The 24,682-nt window shown below is 40.9% G+C and overlaps 1 protein-coding gene and 1 pseudogene across 1 annotated transcript; one reads left to right on the top strand and one right to left on the bottom strand.

Moving 5' to 3' along the window:
• Positions 1-15,424: 15,424 nt before the first annotated feature.
• LOC148005786 (high mobility group protein HMG-I/HMG-Y pseudogene) lies at positions 15,425-15,698 on the bottom strand (annotated as a pseudogene).
• A 388-nt stretch (positions 15,699-16,086) lies between these two features.
• On the top strand, positions 16,087-18,647 carry Toporsl (topoisomerase I binding, arginine/serine-rich like). Its single transcript, NM_001346301.1, is given in 1 exon segment — positions 16,087-18,647. A coding segment is annotated over 1 exon segment (1,995 nt). The 5' UTR covers positions 16,087-16,344; the 3' UTR covers positions 18,340-18,647.
• The last annotated feature ends 6,035 nt before the right edge of the window (positions 18,648-24,682 follow it).

Genomic DNA, 24,682 nt, shown 5'->3' on the forward strand with positions numbered 1-24,682 from the left:
CCCATTGGATTTTAATCATGGTGTTTATCACAGCAACAAGAATGCAAACTAAGATACATGACAAGTATTAATTGATCAATATCAATCATCATTTAAAATGTGAGGCTTCTAACAAGACTGATCGAAACAGAGTAGATAGAAAAATAAGACTTATCTATATGCTCTTTACATGAAACCCAGTCTAACCATGAAGATTATATTCAGAGGAAAAGGATAGTGAATTGCTGGGAGCAAACCCTGGTGGCTTTTCTTTCTTTGTTCTCTCTTGAGCTTAGCCAATGGGGCAGGCAATGCATCAGCAGGGTCAAGACTTGGTCTTGTGAGATATTTAGAGTTGCCTTTTCTAGAGTAAAACGTTTACCTGTCTTAAGTTTAAGCTACTTTGGAGTGGTAGCTGACCTGCCTAAGTTCCTCTGTAGCCAGAAACTTCAGTCTCTGGCATTTAGCACCTCAAGTAAAACAGTGTGTGTGGGGGGGGAGGTGGGGGAAGTAAATTAAGGGATTTATTACCAGTGTTTCTTTCTCTGGAAAATCAAGCAGAAGCCTCTCTCGCTACTGTGAACCAGAGAGGAAGGAAAGGGAAAAAATTAAGATGCTTTATGCACTCAAATATTCACGGACACACATACATTCAAACATTCATACACCCACATGCTGGCCCATCTGTCACAATCAACTCCACAAGTATTCATACATTCTTACATATATACACATACACATATACAGAAATATGTAGACAAATATACCCATTTGGATGGATGGATGGATGGATGGATGGATGGATGGATGGATGGATGGATGAGTGGATGGGTTGGGTAGAACTCCCCAAGCCAAACCATTCAACCAACAACTTTATTTCTTCTCTCTGGTCTTTTATACCTATTTAGACAAAAAATTCTCTAGAAAATAACCTCAGAGATAAAATATTACACAGAATGGGAGTTACAAAAGAGTGTTGATACTAAGTTCAAGCAGTGTTTCATTACAAAGTACTCATTATATCAAAGCAACAGTTTTTACATGGCTTTGCCTTATAGTGCACACCTGTGACTTTATCCTTGGACCTAAATGTTTTTCCTTGAACACAAAATTGTCTCTCTTTAGTGTAATTATGAAAGCTCATTGTATTTCTTATTATACACTTTTACTTACTATTCTGAGGACTGGGCACATTCTATTCTTGACTCTAACTTTATTATATCTTTTCCAGCAACTAAGACCATCTCTAAAAACTTCTTCCTAAAATTATTTGAATCAAATCAGGACTTCTATAGAATCATTACCTATTTGTCCATATATCATCACTACAAGATAGCACACCTTCACAGGTCTTAAGAAATCTGTTCAAAAGGGTGAATCAATACATAGTAAGTGTTATATATTTAATAATAACAGGAAAAGCATATTAATAGCAGTAGTATTTCCTCAAATATAATTGCCTTGGACTTGACTAGAGAAGCAAATCCATTGTATATTGACTGTCTATGGAGGAACTATCTTAGACGATCACCTGCTTGTTTTAGCCTCTCCTAGATGGCTTTTGGCGGTGAATGATATACCATGCTAACAATAATCAAAAGACAGCTAAAATTGCTATGTAAACTTCTCAAAAAAGCAAACATCAACTCAAGAAAAATTATCAGAGAAAAAGAGATACATTGTATATGGTAAAGAGCTCTCTTTGAATACGGAAATATCCACTTAGCAATGGCACATGGAGATGCATGCAGCATAATGTACTAGACGGCAAGGAGAAAAGGGCAAATACAGGAATACAGTTGGAGACACCCATACCTCCCTTCTACCAGTAACTGATAGACTGAGCAGGCATAGAATCAGTAAGGATATGGGTGACTTGAGTTCTGTTGTCAATCAACTTGATCTATTTGACAGTTATAGGACAGTCCACCTACCAACACCAGATTGCACATCCTTATCAAGCTCACATAGGATACTCATTAAGACAGACAACATCCTGACCCATAAAATACACCTCAGCAAACTTAAAAGAGCAGAAATCTAAGAGAGTATGCCTTTATATCACAATGTCGTCAAACTAAAAATAAGTGGCAGAAAGATGCCTTGAAAATCCCCACATATGTTCACGGAACAGAGGTGTGCAACAGCATTCACTCCAGAGGTCTTACATGTGGCATTTATAGACTGACTAGTTGTAATTTCTCAGTTAGCACATTAATATATTAAGCATGGTATCTTTAAGCAAACATGGGCAAAATAAAACTGTATGTTGTTGCACTGATGAAAATGTTGTTAGAGGCTTGAAAAAAAGCCTAGCTTGCATTTATGCACCAGACACTGCTATTTGTACAACAATTTCATCTTTAACTTTTAGTTATTCTTTCTCCCCACACCCTCTCTCTGTGTGTTTCAAGGTATGTGTGTGGATACACAAGTACCAAGGCATATGTAAGAGGCCAGAAGACAAATACTATGGAGTCGGTTGTCACCTCTCATCTGGTTGAGGTAGAAACATTTTCATTTCTGCTGTTGCACTGAGTATTCCAGGCTAGCTGGCCTGAAAGCATTGGAGTGATTCTCTGGTCTCCAACTCCATCTCTCTGTAGGGGTTCAGAGATCACAGATGCACTGCACAATACCGCTTCCCCATTTGTGATTTCTGGAGATCGAACTCAGGTGACCCAGCTTATGTGACAAGTGATTTTACCTGCTGATCCATCCCCCTCGTCCTCAAAATAAAATTAACCCCAAATTTGTTGAAAAGTTGCACACAGAGCATCCTCCCACGCCAGTTATTTGAAGCAATAGACACCCAGTGGTGTATAAACCAAAGATACAATCCTGTCTTCATGAAACTTCTGTTTCAGTAAGAGCAGAGAAGAAACAGACACATGTAAGCATACCGCATTGTGGTGATAGGTACTATATTAAAAAAAAATCCTCATTAAAACACAGGAAGTCACTTAAGCTATTTCTCTAAAAATGTTTTCAAACAAAAACTGTTATCAAAATCTAAGTTTAGATTTTTTTTTTCTGGTGTCAAACTCCTGATTTTTCTCTACTTGGGTCTTCTCACAAATGTGTGTGTTGTGATTTTGTTCTCACTTTTTGTTGTTTGTTTGTTTGCTCCAATACAGCGGGGAATGTATCTCCAAACGTAATAAGCTAACACTACAGACAGGACTCTTAACTGGGCAGGGTGGGCAATGCCAATATCTGGAGACCCTTTTGCTTGGAGTAGGGTAACACTTGCATCCTCTAGGTAGAGACTAAAAATAATACTTAACACCCGACAGCAAGTAAAAAATAATTATGCATCCCAATGAGTATAGAAACTGTGTTCTAAGGTCATAAACAGAGTCAGAAGATATGACCTTCCAAGTCCTGTACTGAGGACTCAAGTCAGAAAATAAAGGGTCAAATTTCTAGCTCCCAGTGATCAGATGGACTGTTTGGAAGGGTCTTGCCACCCTCCTACCTCATGATCTTCCTAAACCTGATGAATCCTCACTTTAAATGACAAGACATTCCTTTCCCAGCATCCTCCTCTGTTTCATGCTGCTTTCAAATTCTGAGACCTCAAGAACTGAGGGAGGAAAAATAACAGAAAAGGAAAGTGAAGGCAAAGATGGGAGGGGTAAAGGGGATGGTCATTTTTTTTCTGTGTTTGCTGACGTGCATATAAATGACTTCTGAAATAAGTTAACTTTTACTATCTAACATCTCATCTGAGCCATTATATTATCATGTCACAAAGCTCAGGGAGTAGGAGACTAGCAATAGAACAACACATCTCCCTTTTACTTCCCTCCAATAAGACTGGTAGTATGTATTGTTCTACAGTTGCAAACTTTCAAACCTTCTGCTTATCTGAAGTTACAAAAGTATATAACATGCACTTTAAAAAAAGAAAGGCTAGGCTGATGATTAAGTGGGTAGAAGGGCTTGTTTTGCAAGCCTGATTCTTTGTGTCCCATCTCCAAAACCCATGCAAGAAATCTGGATGTGGTTGTACAAAATTGTAATTTCAGCATTGTATGGTAAGACTGGAAAAGACTGAAGAATCATCCCAAAGCTCATGGGCCAACCGACATAGTATTATGTGCGTGGCAGAAATAGCAAAAGAGATCATGCCTCAGCAAGGTCTGAGGAGAAAACAAAATCACTCTTTCAGAAAGTTCTTTTATGATCTCTGTACACAGCCTCTCTCCTCTCTCTCTCTCTCTCTCTCTCTCTCTCTCTCTCTCTCTCTCTCTCTGTGTGTGTGTGTGTCTCTGTCTCTCTCTTTCTCTCTCTCTCTCTCTCTCTCTCTCTCACACACACACACACACACACACACACACACGAGGTGATGATACAGTGTATTGTATAAAATCCTCTCTCTAAGTAACTTAAACTTAAGACAACTGTTCTATTAAATAGCTATTGGATGCCAAAACCCTTCTCTGATTCCTCCCAAATGCCCTTCAGTCTTAGGTGTTTCGTCTGAGGCCTGAGTACCTGAGTGACCTGGACAATTACAACCAAGCTAAAAGTCTACATCACAACAGAGTAGCGACAACAATAAAGAATAACCTTTCAATGGTGTGGTCTGCTAACTACTATTTAGACGTGAATGAGTAAAAAAAAATAAGGAAAAAAATGTTTAAAATCATTTTGGTCCCAAAATGGTGCCTCACAGCCAAGATGTGAGTAACTCCACCTTATGTACATATTAAACTGTTTATTCATAAGTATCATTTAAAGGGAAAATGACAAGTTTGTGATTAAATAATTTAAATCTATACACTTGCATATTATTTGGGGGGGAGGAGCATTCATTCATTAGGAAAGACTGCATTACATTTGGTGTTTACTATCTTCTGAGTCAGGCTTCTTGCTGGAGTTTGGCTTTTGATCTACTAGAAGATTAAAGAGTTTGAATCTCCTCTAAATCATGGGTCTGAATCACGTCCTATTCACCTTTGCATCTTAACATCACTTGCTGCTGCAAAATGCAAGACGCCAAGCTTCATGACACTTCCCCTGTAACTTCAGCCTGAGATAGAACTTGCCCTGAGTTCTGAATTCCGTCTCTAGGGTAAACAGAACAGATTAGTCAGTATAAACAAATGAATCCAGCAGCTAAGGTACAGCTGAATTCATTTACTTGTTCATTTACTGAGGGATGCAATACGTGCCATTTTCCTTTTCAAGATGAAAAGGATGAGGAAATGGTGAGGAAGCAGTATAATGAATTGTGTCTAGAATATTGAGCTAATTTCTGAAATTCATCTTCAGTGACCACATTATGGTATGGACAAGTTCGCTTTAATTTAGGTCTTTTAAGACAGATTCTTCAAAGCTGGAAGTCTCCCATGGGATTATATACTGGCTTCCTTTAGCAGTTACACATGGAGCATTTGTCCATGAGGTCGATGGCCATGGTGGATAGGTGTTTTGTTGTCGTCTTAACTCCTAAATGCTGTTCTACACACTGCTTTTTTATATGGATCCATGCCTACCATGCTTCCTTCCCACTCTGTCTTCCAACTGCTATTTGTTTTCCTCAAGTATTTTTCCTTACAGACTATACTTCCACACATTCTTTTTGAGAGGGTGCTGGTGTTTGAATTTTTGGAGTTTTAGTTTCCCCAAATGTTTCTCTCTTAAATCCTATAAAATTTTGATCTTCTTTGTAAAGGGCAAGTCTAGTGACTATGTAATTCCAGAAATGGTATTTTCTTTAAACAGTTTGAAGATATCCTCATCATTTTTAGTGACAATTGAAAAGACACCTTGTGTTTCATGTACTGCAGTTTCACTTTGGTTTATTTTGATCTGGGTTTCTTTTTATTGGCTATAGTTGGATGTTATTAAAATTCTAAGCCCTTATTTCTTCCACAACTGCCTTTCCTCATTTCCATCTTAAACCTTCTCATTTTGTTTGCTTTCTCTTCATCGTCCAGTTAGTCTTTTCTGCCTCTCTTGGTACAGTCTGAGTAATGGGTTCAGAGTTCTACTGTGCTGTGGCAATAACTCTCTTTAGCTGTGCTTATATTGTTTGGTCCATCTAAATTTTCGATGTTATCTTCTTTTAATCTTATTTGACTGTGTTTCATATCCTTTTGTACACACACACAGACACACACACACACACATTCGCAAATCATTTTATCTCTTGTAGTCCATCTAGTTCATACATTTTCTGATTATCTTGGGAGCCAGGTTTGTTGGCTATATTTTTTCCTGTAGGCTTATTTTTAAGACAGCCCATTTCTTGCTTGTTGCTGGAGGAATTGCTGCTACTCTTTGTCTGTGGTGATACCAGTAGTTGAAGCAAGACCTTCACACATGCTATTACATGCTCTATGAATACTAGTACTCATGTATTTGGGGACATGATCTCAGCTAAGTTGCCCTGCATAGCCTTGAACCCCTCTGTAGCCCAGGCCGGCCTTTACTATGTGCTCCTCTTTCCTCAGCCTTTCATGTATCAAGGATTGCAGTATTGTACCACCAAGTTTGTTACTGATTTTTTTTCTGCTGTAAATAAATTATATGTAGTTTTATTCTTGATAACAATATCATTAAAGAAAGAGCCTGTTTGATACTTTGAACTCTATTATGTGTTCATCCTGTTTTTTTTTTACATTTTATTTTATTTTTTTTAATTAACTTGAGTATTTCTTATATACATTTCAAGTGTTATTCCCTTTCCCGGTTTCCGGGCAAACATCCCCCTCCACCCTCCCCTTGCTTATGGGTGTTCCCCTCCCAACCCTCCCCCCATTGCCGCCCTGCCCCCATAGTCTAGTTCACTGGGGGTTCAGTCTTAGCAGGACCCAGGGCTTCCCCTTCCACTGGTGCTCTTACTAGGATATTCATTGCTACCTATGGGGTCAGAGTCCAGGGTCAGTCCATGTATAGTCTTTAGGTAGTGGCTTAGTCCCTGGAAGCTCTGGTTGCTTGACATTGTTGTACTTTTGGGATCTCGAGCCCCTTCAAGCTCTTCCAGTTCTTTCTCTGATTCCTTCAACGGGGGTCCTATTCTCAGTTCAGTGGTTTGCTGCTGGCATTCGCCTCTGTATTTGCTGTATTCTGGCTGTGTCTCTCAGGAGCGATCTACATCCGGCTCCTGTCGGTCTGCACTTCTTTGCTTCATCCATCTTGTCTAATTGGGTGGCTGTATATGTATGGGCCACATGTGGGGCAGGCTCTGAATGGGAATTCCTTCAGTCTCTGTTTTAATCTTTGCCTCTCCCTTCCCTGCCAAGGGTATTCTTTTTCCTCATTTAAAGAAGGAGTGAAGCATTCACATTTTGATCATCTGTCTTGAGTTTCGTTTGTTCTAGGGATCTAGGGTAATTCAAGCATTTGGGCTAATAGCCACTTATCAATGAGTGCATACCATGTATGTCTTTCTGTGATTGGGTTAGCTCACTCAGGATGATATTTTCCAGTTCCAACCATTTGCCTACGAATTTCATAAACTCGTTGTTTTTGATAGCTGAGTAATATTCCATTGTGTAGATGTACCACATTTTCTGTATCCATTCCTCTGTTGAAGGGCATCTGGGTTCTTTCCATTTTCTGGCTATTATAAATAAGGCTGCAATGAACATAGTGGAGCACGTGTCTCTTTTATATGTTGAGGCATCTTTTGGGTATATGCCCAAGAGAGGTATAGCTGGATCCTCAGGCAGTTCAATGTCCAATTTCCTGAGGAACCTCCAGACTGATTTCCAGAATGGTTTTACCAGTCTGCAATCCCACCAACAATGGAGGAGTGTTCCTCTTTCTCCACATCCTCGCCAGCATCTGCTGTCCCCTGAGTTTTTGATCTTAGCCATTCTCATTGGTGTGAGGTGAAATCTCAGGGTTGTTTTGATTTGCATTTCCCTTATGACTAAAGATGTTGAACATTTCTTTAGGTGTTTCTCAGCCATTCGGCGTTTCTCAGCCATTCGGCATTCCTCAGCTGTGAATTCTTTGTTTAGCTCTGAACCCCATTTTTTAATAGGGTTATTTGTTTCCCTGCAGTCTAACTTCTTGAGTTCTTTGTATATTTTGGATATAAGGCCTCTATCTGTTGTAGGATTGGTAAAGATCTTTTCCCAATCTGTTGGTTGCCGTTTTGTCCTAACCACAGTGTCCTTTGCCTTACAGAAGCTTTGCAGTTTTATGAGATCCCATTTGTCAATTCTTATCTTAGAGCATAAGCCATTGGTGTTTTGTTCAGGAAATTTTTTCCAGTGCCCATGTGTTCCAGATGCTTCCCTAGTTTTTCTTCTATTAGTTAGAGTGTGTCTGGTTTGATGTGGAGGTCCTTGATCCACTTGGACTTAAGCTTTGTACAGGGTGATAAGGATGGATCAATCTGCATTCTTCTACATGTTGACCTCCAGTTGAACCAGCACCATTTGCAGAAAATGCTATCTTTTTTCCATTGGATGGTTTGGGCTCCTTTGTCAAAAATCAAGTGCCCATAGGTGTGTGGGTTCATTTCTGGGTCTTCAATTCTATTCCATTGGTCTATCTGTCTGTCTCTGTACCAATACCATGCAGTTTTTATCACTATTGCTCTGTAATACTGCTTGAGTTCAGGGATAGTGATTCCCCCTGAAGTCCTTTTATTGTTGAGGATAGCTTGAGCTATCCTGGGTTTTTTGTTATTCCAGATGAATTTGCAAATTGTTCTGTCTAACTCTTTGAAGAATTGGATTGGTATTTTGATGGGGATTGCATTGAATCTGTAGATCGCTTTTGGTAAAATGGCCATTTTTACTATATTAATCCTGCCAATCCATGAGCATGGGAGATCTTTCCATCTTCTGAGGTCTTCTTCAATTTCTTTCTTCAGTGTCTTGAAGTTCTTATTGTACAGATCTTTTACTTGCTTTGTTAAAGTCACACCAAGGTACTTTATATTATTTGGGTCTATTATGAAGGGTGTCGTTTCCCTAATTTCTTTCTCGGCTTGTTTCTCTTTTGTATAGAGGAAGGCAACTGATTTATTTGAGTTAATTTTATACCCAGCCACTTTGCTGAAGTTGTTTATCAGCTTTAGTAGTTCTCTGGTGGAACTTTTGGGATCACTTAAATATACTATCATGTCATCTGCAAATAGTGATATTTTGACCTCTTCTTTTCCGATCTGTATTCCCTTGATCTCCTTTTGTTGTCTGATTGCTCTGGCTAGAACTTCAAGAACTATATTGAATAAGTAGGGATAGAGTGGGCAGCCTTGTCTAGTCCCTGATTTTAGTGGGATTGCTTCAAGTTTCTCTCCATTTGGTTTAATGTTAGCAACTGGTTTGCTGTATATGGCTTTTACTATGTTCAGGTATGGGCCTTGAATTCCTATTCTTTCCAGGACTTTTATCATGAAGGGGTGTTGAATTTTGTCAAATGCTTTCTCAGCATCTAATGAAATGATCATGTGGTTCTGTTCGTTCAGTTTGTTTATATAATGGATCACGTTGATGGTTTTCCATATATTAAACCATCCCTGCATGCCTGGGATGAAGCATACTTGATCATGGTGGATGATTGTTTTGATGTGCTCTTGAATTCGGTTTGCCAGAATTTTATTGAGTATTTTTGCGTCGATATTCATAAGGGAAATTGGTCTGAAGTTCTCTTTCTTTGTTGTGTCTTTGTGTGGTTTAGGAATAAGAGTAATTGTGGCTTCATAGAAGGAATTCGGTAGGGCTCCATCTGTTTCAATTTTGTGGAATAGTTTGGATAATATTGGTATGAGGTCTTCTATGAAGGTTTGATAGAATTCTGCACTAAACCCGTCTGGACCTGGGCTCTTTTTGGTTGGGAGACCTTTAATGACTGCTTCTATTTCCTTAGGAGTTATGGGGTTGTTTAACTGGTTTATCTGTTCCTGATTTAACTTCGGTACCTGATATTTGTCTAGGAAATTGTCCATTTCCTGAAGATTTTCAAGTTTTGTTGAATATAGGTTTTTATAGTAAGATCTGATGATTTTTTGAATTTCCTCTGAATCTGTAGTTATGTCTCCCTTTTCATTTCTGATTTTGTTAATTTGGACGCACTCTCTGTGTCCTCTCGTTAGTCTGGCTAAGGGTTTATCTATCTTGTTGATTTTCTCAAAGAACCAACTTTTGGTTCTGTTGATTCTTTCTATGGTCCTTTTTGTTTCTACTTGGTTGATTTCAGCTCTGAGTTTGATTATTTCCTGCCTTCTACTCCTCCTGGGTGTATTTGCTTCTTTTTGTTCTAGAGCTTTTAGGTGTGCTGTCAAGCTGCTGACATATGCTCTTTCCTGTTTCTTTCTGCAGGCACTCAGCGCTATGAGTTTTCCTCTTAGCACAGCTTTCATTGTGTCCCATAAGTTTGGGTATGTTGTACCTTCATTTTCATTAAATTCTAAAAAGTTTTTAATTTCTTTCTTTATTTCTTCCTTGACCAGGTTGTCATTGAGTAGAGCATTGTTCAATTTCCACGTATATGTGGGCATTCTTCCCTTATTGTTATTGAAGACCAGTTTTAGGCCGTGGTGGTCCGATAGCACGCATGGGATTATTTCTATCTTTCTGTACCTGTTGAGGCCCGTTTTTTGACCAATTGTATGGTCAATTTTGGAGAAAGTACCATGAGGAGCTGAGAAGAAGGTATATCCTTTTGCTTTAGGATAGAATGTTCTGTAAATATCTGTTAAGTCCATTTGGCTCATGACTTCTCTTAGTCTGTCGACATCACTGTTTAATTTCTGTTTCCATGATCTGTCCATTGATGAGAGTGGGGTGTTGAAATCTCCCACTATTATTGTGTGAGGTGCAATGTTTGTTTTGAGCTTTAGTAAGGTTTCTTTTACGTATGTAGGTGCCCTTGTATTTGGGGCATAGATATTTAGGATTGAGAGTTCATCTTGGTGGATTTTTCCTTTGATGAATATGAAGTGTCCTTCCTTATCTTTTTTGATGACTTTTAGTTGGAAATTGATTTTATTTGATATTAGAATGGCTACTCCAGCTTGTTCTTCTGACCATTTGCTTGGAAAATTGTTTTCCAGCCTTTCACTCTGAGGTACTGTCTGTCTTTGTCTCTGAGGTGTGTTTCCTGTAGGCAGCAGAATGCAGGGTCCTCGTTGCATATCCAGTTTGTTAATCTATGTCTTTTTATTGGGGAGTTGAGGCCATTGATGTTGAGAGATATTAAGGAATAGTGATTATTGCTTCCCGTTATATTCATATTTGGATGTGAGGTTATGTTTGTGTGCTTTCATTCTCTTTGTTTTGTTGCCAAGACAATTAGTTTCTTGCTTCTTCTAGGGTATAGCTTGCCTCCTTATGTTGGGCTTTACCATTTATTATCCTTTGTAGTGCTGGATTTGTAGAAAGATATTGTGTAAATTTGGTTTTGTCATGGAATATCTTGGTTTCTCCATCTATGTTAATTGAGAGTTTTGCAGGATACAGTAACCTGGGCTGGCATTTGTGTTCTCTTAGGGTCTGTATGACATCAGTCCAGGATCTTCTGTCCTTCATAGTTTCTGGCGAAAAATCTGGTGTGATTCTGATAGGTCTCCCTTTATATGTTACTTGACCTTTTTCCCTTACTGCTTTTAATATTCTTTCTTTATTTTGTGCGTTTGGTGTTTTGACTATTATATGACGGGAGGTGTTTCTTTTCTGGTCCAATCCATTTGGAGTTCTGTAGGCTTCTTGTATGCCTATGGGTATCTCTTTTTTTAGGTTAGGGAAGTTTTCTTCTATGATTTTGTTGAAGATATTTACTGGTCCTTTGAGCTGGGAATCTTCACTCTCTTCTATACTCATTATCCTTAGGTTTGATCTTCTCATTGAGTCCTGGATTTCCTGTATGTTTTGGACTAGTAGCTTTTTCTGCTTTACATTATCTTTGACAGTTGAGTCAATGATTTCTATGGAATCTTCTGCTCCTGAGATACTCTCTTCCATCTCTTGTATTCTGTTGGTAAACTTGTATGTACAGCTCCTTGTCTCTTCTTTTGGTTTTCTATATCCAGGGTTGTTTCCATGTGTTCTTTCTTGATTGCTTCTATTTCCATTTTTAATTCCTTCAACTGTTTGATTGTGTTTTCCTGGAATTCTTTCAGGGATTTTTGTGACTCCTCTCTATAGGCTTCTACTTGTTAATTTATGTTTTCCTGGAATTCTTTCAGGCATTTTTGCGATTCCTCTCTGTAGGCTTCTACTTGTTTATTAATGTTTTCCTGTGTTTCTCTAAGGGAGTTCTTCACGTCTTTCTTGAAGTCCTCCAGCATCATGATCAAATATGATTTTGAAACTAGATCTTGCTTTTCTGGTGTGTTTGGACATTCCATGTTTGTTTTTGTGGGAGAATTGGGCTCCGATGATACCATGTAGTCTTGGTTTCTGTTGCTTGGGTTCCTGTGCTTGCCTCTCGCCATCAGATTATCTCTAGTGTTACTTTGTTCTGCTATTTCTGACAGTGGCTAGACTGTCCCTTTAAGCCTGTGTGTCAGGAGTGCTGTAGACCTGTTTTAGTGTTTTCTTTCAGCCAGTTATGGGGACAGAATGTTCTGCTTTCGTGCGTGTAGTTTTTCCTCTGTACAGGTCTTCAGCTGTTCCTGTGGGCCTGTGTCTTGATTTCACCAGGCAGGTCACTTGCAGCATACAAGTTGGTCTTACCTGTGGTCCCCAGGCTCATGTTCGCTCGCGGGGTGCTGCCCACGGGCTCTTTGCGGTGTCAGCAACCAGGAAGACCTGTGCCGCCCCTTCTGGCAGCTTCAGTGCACCAGGGTTCCAGATGGCCTTTGGTGTTTTCCTCTGGCGTCCGAGATGTGTGTGCAGAGAGCAGTGTCTTCTGGTTTCCCAGGCTTGTCTGCCTCTCTGAAGGTTTAGCTCTCCCTCCCACGGGATTTGGGTGCAGAGAACTGTTTATCCGGTCTGTTTCCTTCAGGTTCCAGCGGTGTCTCAGGCAGAGGTCCTGCCGCTCCTGGGCCCTCCCCCACGGGAGTCCAGAGGCCTTATACAGTTTCTTCTTGGGCCAGGGATGTGGGCAGGGGTGGGCAGTGTTGGTGGTCTCTTCCGCTCTGCAGCCTCAGGAGTGCCCACCTGACCAGGTGGTGAGGTCTCTTTCCCACGGGGTCTGGGAGCAGAGAGCTGCTGCTGGCCGGGATCCGCGGGTGTGGGACTTCTGGTAAACACAGGACGTGCCCGGTCCTAGAGGAATTCTGCCTCTGTGTGTCCCGATTTCACCAGGCAGCTTTCTTGCAACAGACAAGTTGGTCTTACCTGTGGTCCCGGGGCTCAAGTTTGCTCGAGAGGTGCTGCCCACGGGCTCTCTGTGGCGGCAGCAACCAGGAAGCTTGTTACTGATTTTTAGTTATGAATTCATTTGTGGGAAATTTCTCACGAGACTTGATTTTCTATTCTGAGCTCCTGAGAGAATTTCTTTGCCTTTATCTGTACTAGAGTCACTGTAACATGGAAATTAATAGTCTTATAACGACTTTCAGAGACACATCACTTGATGTTAATGTACAAATGTGTTGACTTATTTCTAGTCATAAATTGTTATGCTGACACCTTGGGGTAACATTTTAAAACTAATCTTTTTTAAGATACCAACACTTGTATACACAGACTGAGGAAGGTGTCTTGTGTTGAATGTTTAACCTATAACATCGTCTATTTTTTGACCCCTGTCATTTGTAGCTGTCAGTTCTGACTAATAGAACTGAAGATAGAGAGCACCAGATGTAGGCATTAACCAGTGTTTCTGTCCTTCTCTGGATCCCAGTATGCTTTTAGATATTTTACTTTGGTAATTTTTCTTATAATCATCCATGTAAATGTATATAATACAGGTATAATTTGTTATTTCTAGGGTAAATGCATTGCTTCTAATTGCACCTAGTTAATAGCACTAGAATCAAATAATCACTAAGAACCCAAGCTGGGTTCCATAGAACTCAACATTCTTCCCCTTCAACCTCCCTAGTGCTAGCATAACAAGTGTGAGCCACGATGTCTGACTGTCCAAGAGTTTACAAAATATTCCATATTTCTGTACTTAAGTTAATGTATTCAGCCATCTACTTCCCTTGGTAAGAATCTCTTCACTTCACTTGAGTAGATGCCTAATATTAAAATACAACGAGCAGAGCATCATTCATTCAACACATCTCTCACTGATGTACGTTTAGGTTATTTTCAGTTTTTACTACCTTAAAACTGTCAATATGTTTTACTTTGTTGTACATCTAAATTAAAACCTTATAGTTAGAATTGTCAGGTCAAAGAATATGATGCTTGATTTATATATATATATTTCAAGTAACTGTAAATAGGAAACCAGAGTGGAAGCCCCAGGCTGGGACAGATACTGGCTACTCCTCCCCCACAGAACAAAGGGAGGTGGTCCTATATCCTTTTCCCATCAAAGTGGTCCCCATACTCACTCTGCTGCAGCATCCACGGGGCGGATGCCCCATCTTCCCTAGTGTGGTGTAGGTAACCAGCCTGCAGCTGCACCCCAGCCCTGCTTCCCCTAGAGTGTAGTGTGTGTGGGGGGGTGTAGGCAAAATCAGGAGGATGAACATCTGGCGCTGGTAGCAACAGCAATGGTGGGTGTCTAAGAATGAACATTGAACAACAACCACAACAACAACAACAAACAAACAAGCAAACCAAACACAAGTGCCCAGAGGTAGTTTGTGACAGAGAAAAAGATGGAACCAGAATCTGAGGGGGGCAGGGAGGAGCAAAAGGAGAGGGGAGCAAGGTTAACTCCTTGGTGCCCTGCTGGAGGAACAGTGTAGTGGAGGAGGAGCATGTTGTTGCTGGTCTGCCTTAGGTGGAAGCAATCTAGGACCTCATTCATCTGTCTCTTCCCAGGTGAGAGCAGCAAAGTGGGTGGAGCCAACATCATCCTACTTCCTGTTGCCCAACCAAGGGGCTCAGCCAATCTGGTGCAGGATTCTCGGTAGGATGGGGCAGGAGGGACTGAGAAACCCACCTGGTGACACTTTGGTGGGGGACATGCTGGGACCGAAGCATCCCCTGCACTGACCACACCACTGTTGCCCGGTCAGCCATTGGGGCTTGTCGGAGTGAGGTGGCACTGTGGCCCCTTAAGGCCACAGAATGCTCCCAGGATCCTCCACAGGGAAGCCAGGAACAGCAGGACAGAAGGGACCCACAAAACAAAGCTCCAGCTAAAAGTGAGGGCTCTGAGGGAGGTGAGCAAGCAGGCTGAGCTGTAGCTAGATGGTAAGTTAACTTTGTCAGGAGGGAGATGTGTTGGGGAGGGGTGCACAGGGACTGAGCCAAACCCTGTTCCCGTGGGTGCCTGCCGCAGAGCCTGCAGCTGGTGCCTGGTGCAGTAGTGTGCAATGGGAGCGGGGAGGGGCCTGGGAGCAGGGCTTCCAGTGCAGGGGAATGCTGCTCCTCTGTGGCCAAGGAGCAGGCAACACTCCAAGTAGTCACTGCTCCTCCCACGAGGACTCCTGAGAGATGCCCTCCTCTTCCTCCTCCTCCTCCAGTTTCTTGGGTTTGACCCTTGGTTTCCTCCCTGGAGTTGTGTTAACTCCACGTCTTGGCTGCGCCCTTCTTCTTGCTTCCTTTTGGTAGGCCCTGAGGGCTCTTCCAATTTGGCACTTTACTGGGCTCCTTCGAAGGCTGCTTGTGTGGCCTGCCCTGACCTTGCTTCAGCTTGAAGGCCAGGGGCAGGCTGGACTTAGAGACCGACTCGCTCATTCTCCTTCTCTATGTGTGGGGCAGCACAGAGTGAGTCTGGGCCTTCTTGGAGCCATGCCAACACCAGAAATAACTGCGACTCAAAGTCCCAGTTAGAGGAGCGCAGCCCGGGCTCAGGGGAACTTAAAAAGCGATGCTTAAGATTTTTTTAAAAGTATTTTCTGAGATTATAATATAATCACATCATTTCCATTTTATTTCATCACATGTACTCCTCCTTGCTCTCTTTCAAATTCAGGACGCTTTAACTGGTGGGGGGGGGGGCGAGGGAGAGGAAGAGGGATGTCTAAATAAATAAATACAACTTGCTCAAGCTGTATAATATTACTTGTATGAATATGTTTTCGGGGCTAATGTTTCTTTTCTTTTCTTTGAATTTGCCTTTCAGAACTTGAAAAGAACTTCCTTGAGAAAGAAACAATCCCAGCATGCCTATATCTTCACTGCTTTAGATTCCCTGTGCATGGTACCAGAATCTGAGAGATAGATTGTCTCCTAACTTTGTTCCAGCATTAATCCCAGAGTGAGCATATTATATGAGTATGCATTGAGTATTTTTAACAGATATTTTTCATACAAGATGAGGAAATGATTTGAAGCTATTTTTTTTTCTCACAAAGGACTCAGATCATAATCTGTTAAAGCAATGGCCACAGAGCTTTCATCTAAGTGTGAGTGCCCCAGCTGTTTGGAATGTAGTCAGAGTGAGTCTGACTGGAATTTCTCTTCCAGGAAGAGAGGTGATGGCTCTTCATACTCAAGATTAAGTAAGAAATCCACACTCTCTCCCATCATGCAACGTTTTCTTTCTCAGTGTTGCTCTAACGAGTTCGAGACCGCTAACAAGGAAGATTTCACGTTTCTCACTTCAGAGGAGGAAAGTTCTGTGGACTTCTCTCAAACACAAAATCTCAGCCAGACATCAAAGAAGACCAGACCACTGAGAGAGCTGACTATCCAAGAACTACTGAGAAAGTTTGGAGACCATGGGAAGCTTCCACCACATTCACTGTCCTTGAGCCATTTTAGAGACCATGTAGTTGTGAAGTTTAGAAGAGCTCTGTACTATTCTGGAGTCTGGGTAAAATATGTCCAGGGCTCTGGACTGAAAAGACACTTTTCAGCTCAATATTTTAAGAGAAATCCCAGCAGCCTGCACCGGCTGATTCCCTGGCTGAAACGGGAACTCACAGCTGTCTGTGGAGACTATGGCTACACAGTGAAGAATATTCTGACTGCCATTCTCCATCACATGACAAAATTTAACTTGGACAGTGAATCTTTCACTCACCTACTGGAGCCTTATCTCCTCCAATATACTCGGCATTTTCTACATGAGTTTATCAGTTTTGTTTATTCATCTTACAACATGGAGACCTATGACTGCAACGCCATCTATCAGTGTCCTGTTTCAACATGGGTGAAAAAGAAGAACACTGTTTCAGCTCCAGCCTTGTCTCCACCAGAGGATCTCTCCTTCATGAAATCTCAACAAGGCATAAAACAGTCCAAGAGGAGCTGGAGTAAGACAGGGCAAAGCTCTGACTCTGGCTTGAAACACTTTCCAAAGGGCCATTCCTCAAAAAACTCCCAAATCTCAACAACCCATCAGAACACGGCAAATGAACGCCCTGTCTGGACCAAAGATGAGTGGGGATCAGATGATTTCAAAGACGTGGTTTGTACTACAAATTCACTGAATTGGGCTAATCTCGGGGAAAGCAGGTCACACACAGAGTGTTACAGAAATGATAATCAAGAGAAAAAGTCAGAAAGCACAAAGCTGCTTCATGGCCATGTCCAGAATCTAAAGAGGCCTGAAACAAGTCCACACACCTTTAGAGCACTGGTGGATTCTAATCGGGCACCCCCCAAAAAGTACAATATAAGGGAAACAAATGTTTTGAATCCTGGCCAACAGGTACATGATCAGAGAAAAGAAGCAGAGAAAAAGAAGCTTGAAGAATCTTCACTAAAGGCTTTTCAAAGATTGCCCAGAGAAAGACCCTTGATAAATAGCAAATTCAGAGACAGGGATCATTCTTATCATTGTGTCTCAGAAGATAGCAACTCCCCTATTACAAATGATAAGATGCTGGCTTCTACTAAAAAAAAGATGGTAAGCTGCAGCCAGTCCTCCCAATGTGTAGGAGTTGGTTCACACCACAGTAGAAAAACCCAAAGGCAATACAGTCCTAGGACACCCAGATCCAAATCCTGGTGTGTCAGACCCATTAGCAGAGGTCAGAGTTATATCTCTCTGAGGGAAAGTCACAGAAGCAAGCACTGTGGGCTGTCAAAAAGAAGTGCTCATGGCTGTGAATCAACCTACAGGGTGGCATCTTTGAGCCCAGTCCACCGCGTCCAAGCTTGTTTAACAGATAGAAAGAGTTGTAAATGTGCATCTAAAGGAGAAGGTGAATCTCAAACTGGAGGACATTGTGACAGTCTCTCATACCTACGGACTGAGAAATGTCAGGCTCCAAATAAGCAGAATATGAAGGAGAAACACCTAGTTGGTAGAGTTAGGAGAATCAGAACACTTAGGCACAAAAAACCCAAATACCAGTGTGTGGGTACTCAAACCACAGCAGAGCTCAGTGATGACTTGGAGGATGTCAATAATAAAAGCCAAGAATGAGTTATACTCTGAATGTATGACTTCCTGCAGAAAGTAAATTTTTAAAAAGAAAAGGAATCCAAGGCTTCAGAACCTTCTAGCCAAGAATGAATCTAAAATATATATCATCAGAAGCATAAAGATCTAAGTGGTTTCAAAAGGCAAATTAGTCTACTTAGCCACCAATGCTCATTGAGAGTGTGGATTTAATCTGAAATGCACGAAAATATTTATCATAGCACTCTGCAACTAGAACAAACTATCTGATAATTAAATTCAAAGCGCTTTTTGTGCACAAATATACATTATTAAATTGTTCATGTATGTAAATAATATTTATCTGCTTTTTTGTAAATGAGTACATTTCCTAACAAAACATTCTTACTTGGGCCTTGCATAATGTCTTAGTGGGTAGAAGTGCTTGCTGCCTGGAATCAATCCCTGGGAACCACAGAGTAGAACCAGTTCCTTCAAGCTCTTCTCTGACCTTCACATATATGTCATGGCATGTACATGCCTCACTCCCCATTCCAAACACACACAGAGAAGGAAGGGGATGTAGTTTTAATTTCCTTTTAAATATGTTACTTCTATATATTTTTGAGTTTAACTATGAAGATGGATTGGCCAAATTTCCCAAAATTACAAAGACTATATTAATAATAGAAATATAGGTTACTTAACAAAATTATACATACTAAATATACGGTTAAACATTGTGTGTATGTGTGTGTGTGTGTGTGTGTGTGTATCTCTGTTATATTTAGAACTAGTAAAATTAGTTCACACTAATCTACTAACTAGTAGAACTAGTATGCCTAGAAAATATGACAGGACTACTGTCTTAGGACATCTACCTGTCTATATATGTATAGTAACTGTTTAGCCACTGGGATCTTAAATCCATTTAACTCTAGTATTTATATAGCCTTCCCTACACAACCTGACATGCAGGTATTTTAAAGGGATGTGTTTAAGTAATTCTGTTTCTTTACTCACAGAAGCCAACTCCAATGATGGTGACTACTACTATAAAAGTGATTCAAAGTATTTTTCCCTTGGCCACAGGAGTGATGAGTCCAGTAGTGATTAAGCTATTCTTGCATGTCCCAAGAGTTTTCAAACTACTCTGAGAGAAGAGGTTCTTCCTCCCTGGTAGCAGACGGTAAAGGAGCGAAAGCTTGGACACTACCAGTAGCCATGTTTATGAGTTTGTGAAGAATGTGAGTTTAAGGTGAAGGGGAGGAAAGCTAGCAGAGAGCAAGGCAAAATAAGTCATTAGGAGAGGGTCTTGGAAGCAGAACTGGGTCTTTTGAACATGATTTCATCTTCCTAGCTTTCAAGTGCTTTTTTAATTCTAAAATTTCACTGAGTTTTGGAGTCAGTGCTGTGCATCTTTGCGTCCTTCTGAAACGGGGACTGAGATGGAGTTATGCACAGCGTGTGGCATGAGAGAACGCACAGGGAGCAGGAGCCTCGTGGGGAAGGTTTTGAATGTCTCTTGTGTAGCTTGGAAATTTAGGAATTTGCCAGGTGAATTTGTTGGCAAGGGCCACCAAGAAATAGAAGTGACTTTAAGAAAAAGAAGCAAATGAAAGTCTCTAGAACTTCCATGTCATGTCTTTGGAGATCCTGAGAGACCCGGTGAGAAGAAAGGCTGATGTCAAACTGTAAAAGGAGTGAAATCCTATTTCTGACTCCAGTGATGCTAGTTCCTCACTAAACTCCTAGAGATAATACAACATTCCAAATGCAAATATGGAAAGTTTTGTTTTTAACAGGAATCTTAGAAAATGTGCATAAGAGACATTTTATCCTAATGTATATTCATTTATGATCATCACTATAATTCCAGGGGTATTTTTTCCCTATAAATGCACACTTCCACTAAGCTAGGTGAGCAGTCTCTTATTAACCATGAGCTGACCAGTCATTGCTATCAAGAGCATACACAAGGTACTGAAACTGGGAACAGGGAATCAATTACAGTGGTTCAGAACACCCCTACCTAACTGTAGTCCACTTCAGTGTCTATTTGGCAAAAGGTATGCTCATGAGCCTGCAACATGGTTTTCTAGCTTGGACAAGCTGATATCTTGTCTTTGGGCAGATGAATGAATGCTCTCTAAGGAACAAGGCTTCTCTGATTATTTGGAGAGATTGTACTATGAGCATGTGTAGGTACAGAGAGAGAGAGAGAGAGAGAGAGAGAGAGAGAGAGAGAGAGAGAGAGAGAGAGAGAGAGAGAAGGGGAGAGAGAGGGAGAGGGAGAAAGGGAGGGAGAGAGAAAAAGGGAGGAAGAGAGACATATAGACATAGACAGACAGATAGACAGAAAAAACATAAGGGATGCAGAAAGGCAATGCATTGACTCAAATAAACAGAGCAAAGCATTAAAATAAAAACAAACATACTTGTTAGACAGGAAGATGGACCAAGTGAAAATAAGACCAAGCCCTGCTTCCCAGACCCTCTCCATAGACTTGTGTATCTCTCTGCTCACTTTCCTCTCCTTTACCTTAAACTCAATTTCATCACAAACGCACTTGTTTATGAGGCTTGCTTCTGTGTGCATCTGACTGATGAAGAAGGCGACTCAGCGTTACTTTTGCAGTGTAACCTGCAGCCCCAGTGGCCCAACTCCAGGATCAATGACCTTACATTATAGTCGACACGACTTACTTTTCTTGTGGTCACATTGTTTTCACTCATTCGTGGGTTGTAATTCATAGCAAACACATACCACAAAAACTGTTATTTTACTTGATCATACGTAAGGTGGCTTTAATTATGCTTGTGTTTTCAATGAGAGAAAATGAGTTTCAGGGAGGTTATATCATCACGAACAGCAGAGCTGAGACAGAAGTGCAGGTCTAACTGCACATATTTGGTATTTTTATAGCTTATTATGGTTGACTGAGTTTTTCATATCTAACCTAGACATAGTTAGGACCCTTAACGCCTGGTCTTCTCTACTGCCAAGAACACATTTTCATTCATAATCTAGAATGCTGGCATAACCATGGATGTGAAGGTTCTAAGGGGTCACTTCTGTTTATTTGTAAGGATAAAAACCAATTCCTCACTCCAAAATCCACTCTCCAATGTCCTTTCAATGCTAATGGCTTCTTCTGTGTTAGCCAAAAGGAAGGAGGTGACTGGCTTTCAATTCACATGCTTCAGTTCACACAGCATCTTCTGTGACTCCGTGGGTCAGCTGAAGACTCCTGGGTTCAAAGATGTTTTTCTCCCTGTCCTTGACTCACCAATGCTCTTGCTGCAGTTGCTCCTTGAGGCAGAGGTCAGCTTTCTAGTAAAAAGCAGGTAATCAGAAACGAGCTGTTGAAGATCCTGGAGCCATCGGCAGGTGCTAATATAGAAAATAAAAGACATTGAATACTCTTGTCTTTTGGTCCACATATTTTAGCTATTGTGTATGGATTAATTCTCACTGCATGAGAAAAGCCTGAGAGCAAGTAGAGTAAGCTCTCAACTGTTTTCTCCGAGACTGGGCTCCCTTTCTCCAGAAGTTCTAATATGTGATTTTATTACATATTATATGATTATATATTATATTATTTGTTACATTACTATATAGTATATATATATATTATATATACTACTAAAATTCTAATATATAATTTTGCTCAAGTAACTTTCTTCCTAGTTTCCCATCAGTACCCTATTGCATATATATATATATTTTATATTATACCATATATATATATATGTATATATATATATATATATATATAATCTTACATCTGCACGGGCTGCTTTTTGCCAATAGAATACACTATAAACATCCTGCTTTAAACAAATGCCTCTCTCTCTCTCACAGTACCTAATCCAGGGTCTTCCATGTAGGACTTATTTATAGTTTATTGCTGTGGTGTTATTGTATGTATTGCTGTATGGTCTTGGATAAGTAAGTGCTCTGCGATTTAGTTTTCAGTTAATGATCAGCTAAATGAAACTGATTCAATCACTTTGGAACTGAGGAGCAGAGAACTTTTGGAACAATGATTGTTCTGTAAACCATGCCACAGACTTGAATTCTGAATACATCCTGTCCTCCGTGCGGTATTCTTGACTAGATTTATGTTTTATCATCATTTTGCCTTCTTTGTTGCATTACTGGATCCAGGTAGATAGTAACCTGTTTACTGGCCTGTCGTAGAATTTGGACTGTACAGCAATCTGTAAGAATCTCTTTTAAGATTTTAGTTCTATACGTTTTTGACTTTTTATGTTATCGAAACACACACACACACACACACACACACACACACACAAAACTGAGCTCCTAGAAATACTGTGTATTTAAGAAATACCCCAAAAGGGTAGATAGAACCTGTAGAGATCATATCCAGTGAATAGGCATGGCCCTCAGTTGAGGAATGGGGCCTCCCACCCACCTCAAAAATATTAATATTAATCCAGAATTCCTCCTGTCAAAAGGAAGTGCAGGGATAAAGAGTCAAAGAGTAGAGCAGGGACTGAAGGAAAGGCCACCCAGAGACTGCCCCACCTGGGGATCCATCCCATATGCAGCCACCAAACCCAGACACATACACTGGTGCCAAGAAATGCTTGCTGACAGGAGCCCGATATAGATGTCTCCTGAGAGGCTCTGCCAGAGCCTTACTGATACAGATGTGGATGCTTGGAGCCAACCATTGGACTGAGCATGAGGACCCCAATGGAGAAGTTAGGGTAAGGACTGAATGAGCTGAAGGGGACTGCAACCCTATAGGAAGAACAACAATATCAATTAACCAGACCCCCCAGACCTCCCAGGGACTAAACCAACAACCAAAGAGTACACATGGAGGAACCCATGTAGCAGAGGATGGCCTTGTATGGCATCAGTGGGAGGGGAAGCCCTTGGTCCTGTGAACGCTTGATGCCCCAGTGTAGGGGAATGCTAGGGTGGTGGGGCGGGAGTGGGTAGTTGGGGGAGCACCCCGTGGAGGTAGGGGAGAGAAGGGGAGGAAGGAGGGCTTTCAGAGGGGAAACCAGGCAGGGGGATAAAGTTTGAAATGTAAATAAACAAAATAACCAACAAAATATTAAAAATAAAATAAAGTAAAATAAAGGGAGTTGTTCAGCATGTTTTCTGCAGAAGACTAACATAATTCACTAAGAAATCAATATTATTCCAATTAAAATCCTAATGAGGAATTTTTAAATTGTTATTGCTTTTCAGTATTGAAACAAGGGTCTTCTACATGGTTTGTAATTGTTCTAAAATTAAACTATACCCTATGTTATTTTTCTTTTAAACAAACAAACAAACAAAAAGCAAACAAAAATGTGACTGATAATGAGGGAGAGCCCAGGAATCAATTTGCAGGTGATTTGAGCTGAAATGCCCACTGGTGGGGATATGGAACCTGAAGCGACCACCTCCAGTAGCCAGACGGGACCTGCAGAGGAGGGATGGGGACACCAACCCACCTATAAACATCTGACCCAAAATTTGTCCTGTCTAAAAGAAATACAGGAATAAATGGAGCAGAGGCTGAGGAACGGCAGACCAGTGATTGTCCCATTCTCAGACCCATCCCATGGACACTAATCCCTCACACTATTACTGTGGTTGGAGACAGGAGCCCAGGATAGAACCCCACTGAGAGGTTCTAGCCAGGAGGGGACTGAGACAGACACAGATAACCACAGACATTGAATGGAGTTTGGGGGCCCCTATGAAAGAGTTAAGGAAAGGACTGAAGGTACTCAAGGAGATGAGAACCCCATAGGAAGACTAACAGTGTCAACTTACCTGGATGCCTGGGAGTTCCCAGAGAGACTGAGCCACCAACCAAAGAGCATACCCGGGCTGATCCAAGGCCTCTAGCACATACGTAGCAGGAGGCTGCCTTGTCTGTCCTTAGTGGGAGAGGACGCACCCAGCCTTACAGAGATTAGATACATCAGGGCGGGGGGGGATTCCCAGGGGGATGCTGCCATCTCAGAGTCAAGGGGGAGGACGGTGGGGAGGAGAGAGGAGGAGGAGGGGAGAGAGGTGGGGGAAAGGAACTCTGCAAGCAGAGAGGTGGGGTCAGAATTTTAGTGTAAATAAATTTAAAATTATACTTACAAATTAGACTTATAGACTATTGTAATACAGGCAGTTTTAATAATTTTAGTAACTTAGGGGGTTGAAATTTTTTCCATTAAGCTTTAAAACAATATATATATACATATATATTAAATATTATGTATCATATTTTGAACTATAAAGGCTATAGATAATATAATACACACACACACACACACACACACACACACACACACAATTGCTATTTGTCAGGAACTCAAAAAAAATGAAGTACCTAAATACAGAGTCTGCATATTAGGA

Source organism: Rattus norvegicus, chromosome 5 (assembly GCF_021556685.1).
Source record: "Rattus norvegicus strain SHRSP/BbbUtx chromosome 5, alternate assembly SHRSP_T2T, whole genome shotgun sequence".
Classification (NCBI taxonomy): Eukaryota; Metazoa; Chordata; class Mammalia; order Rodentia; family Muridae; genus Rattus; species Rattus norvegicus.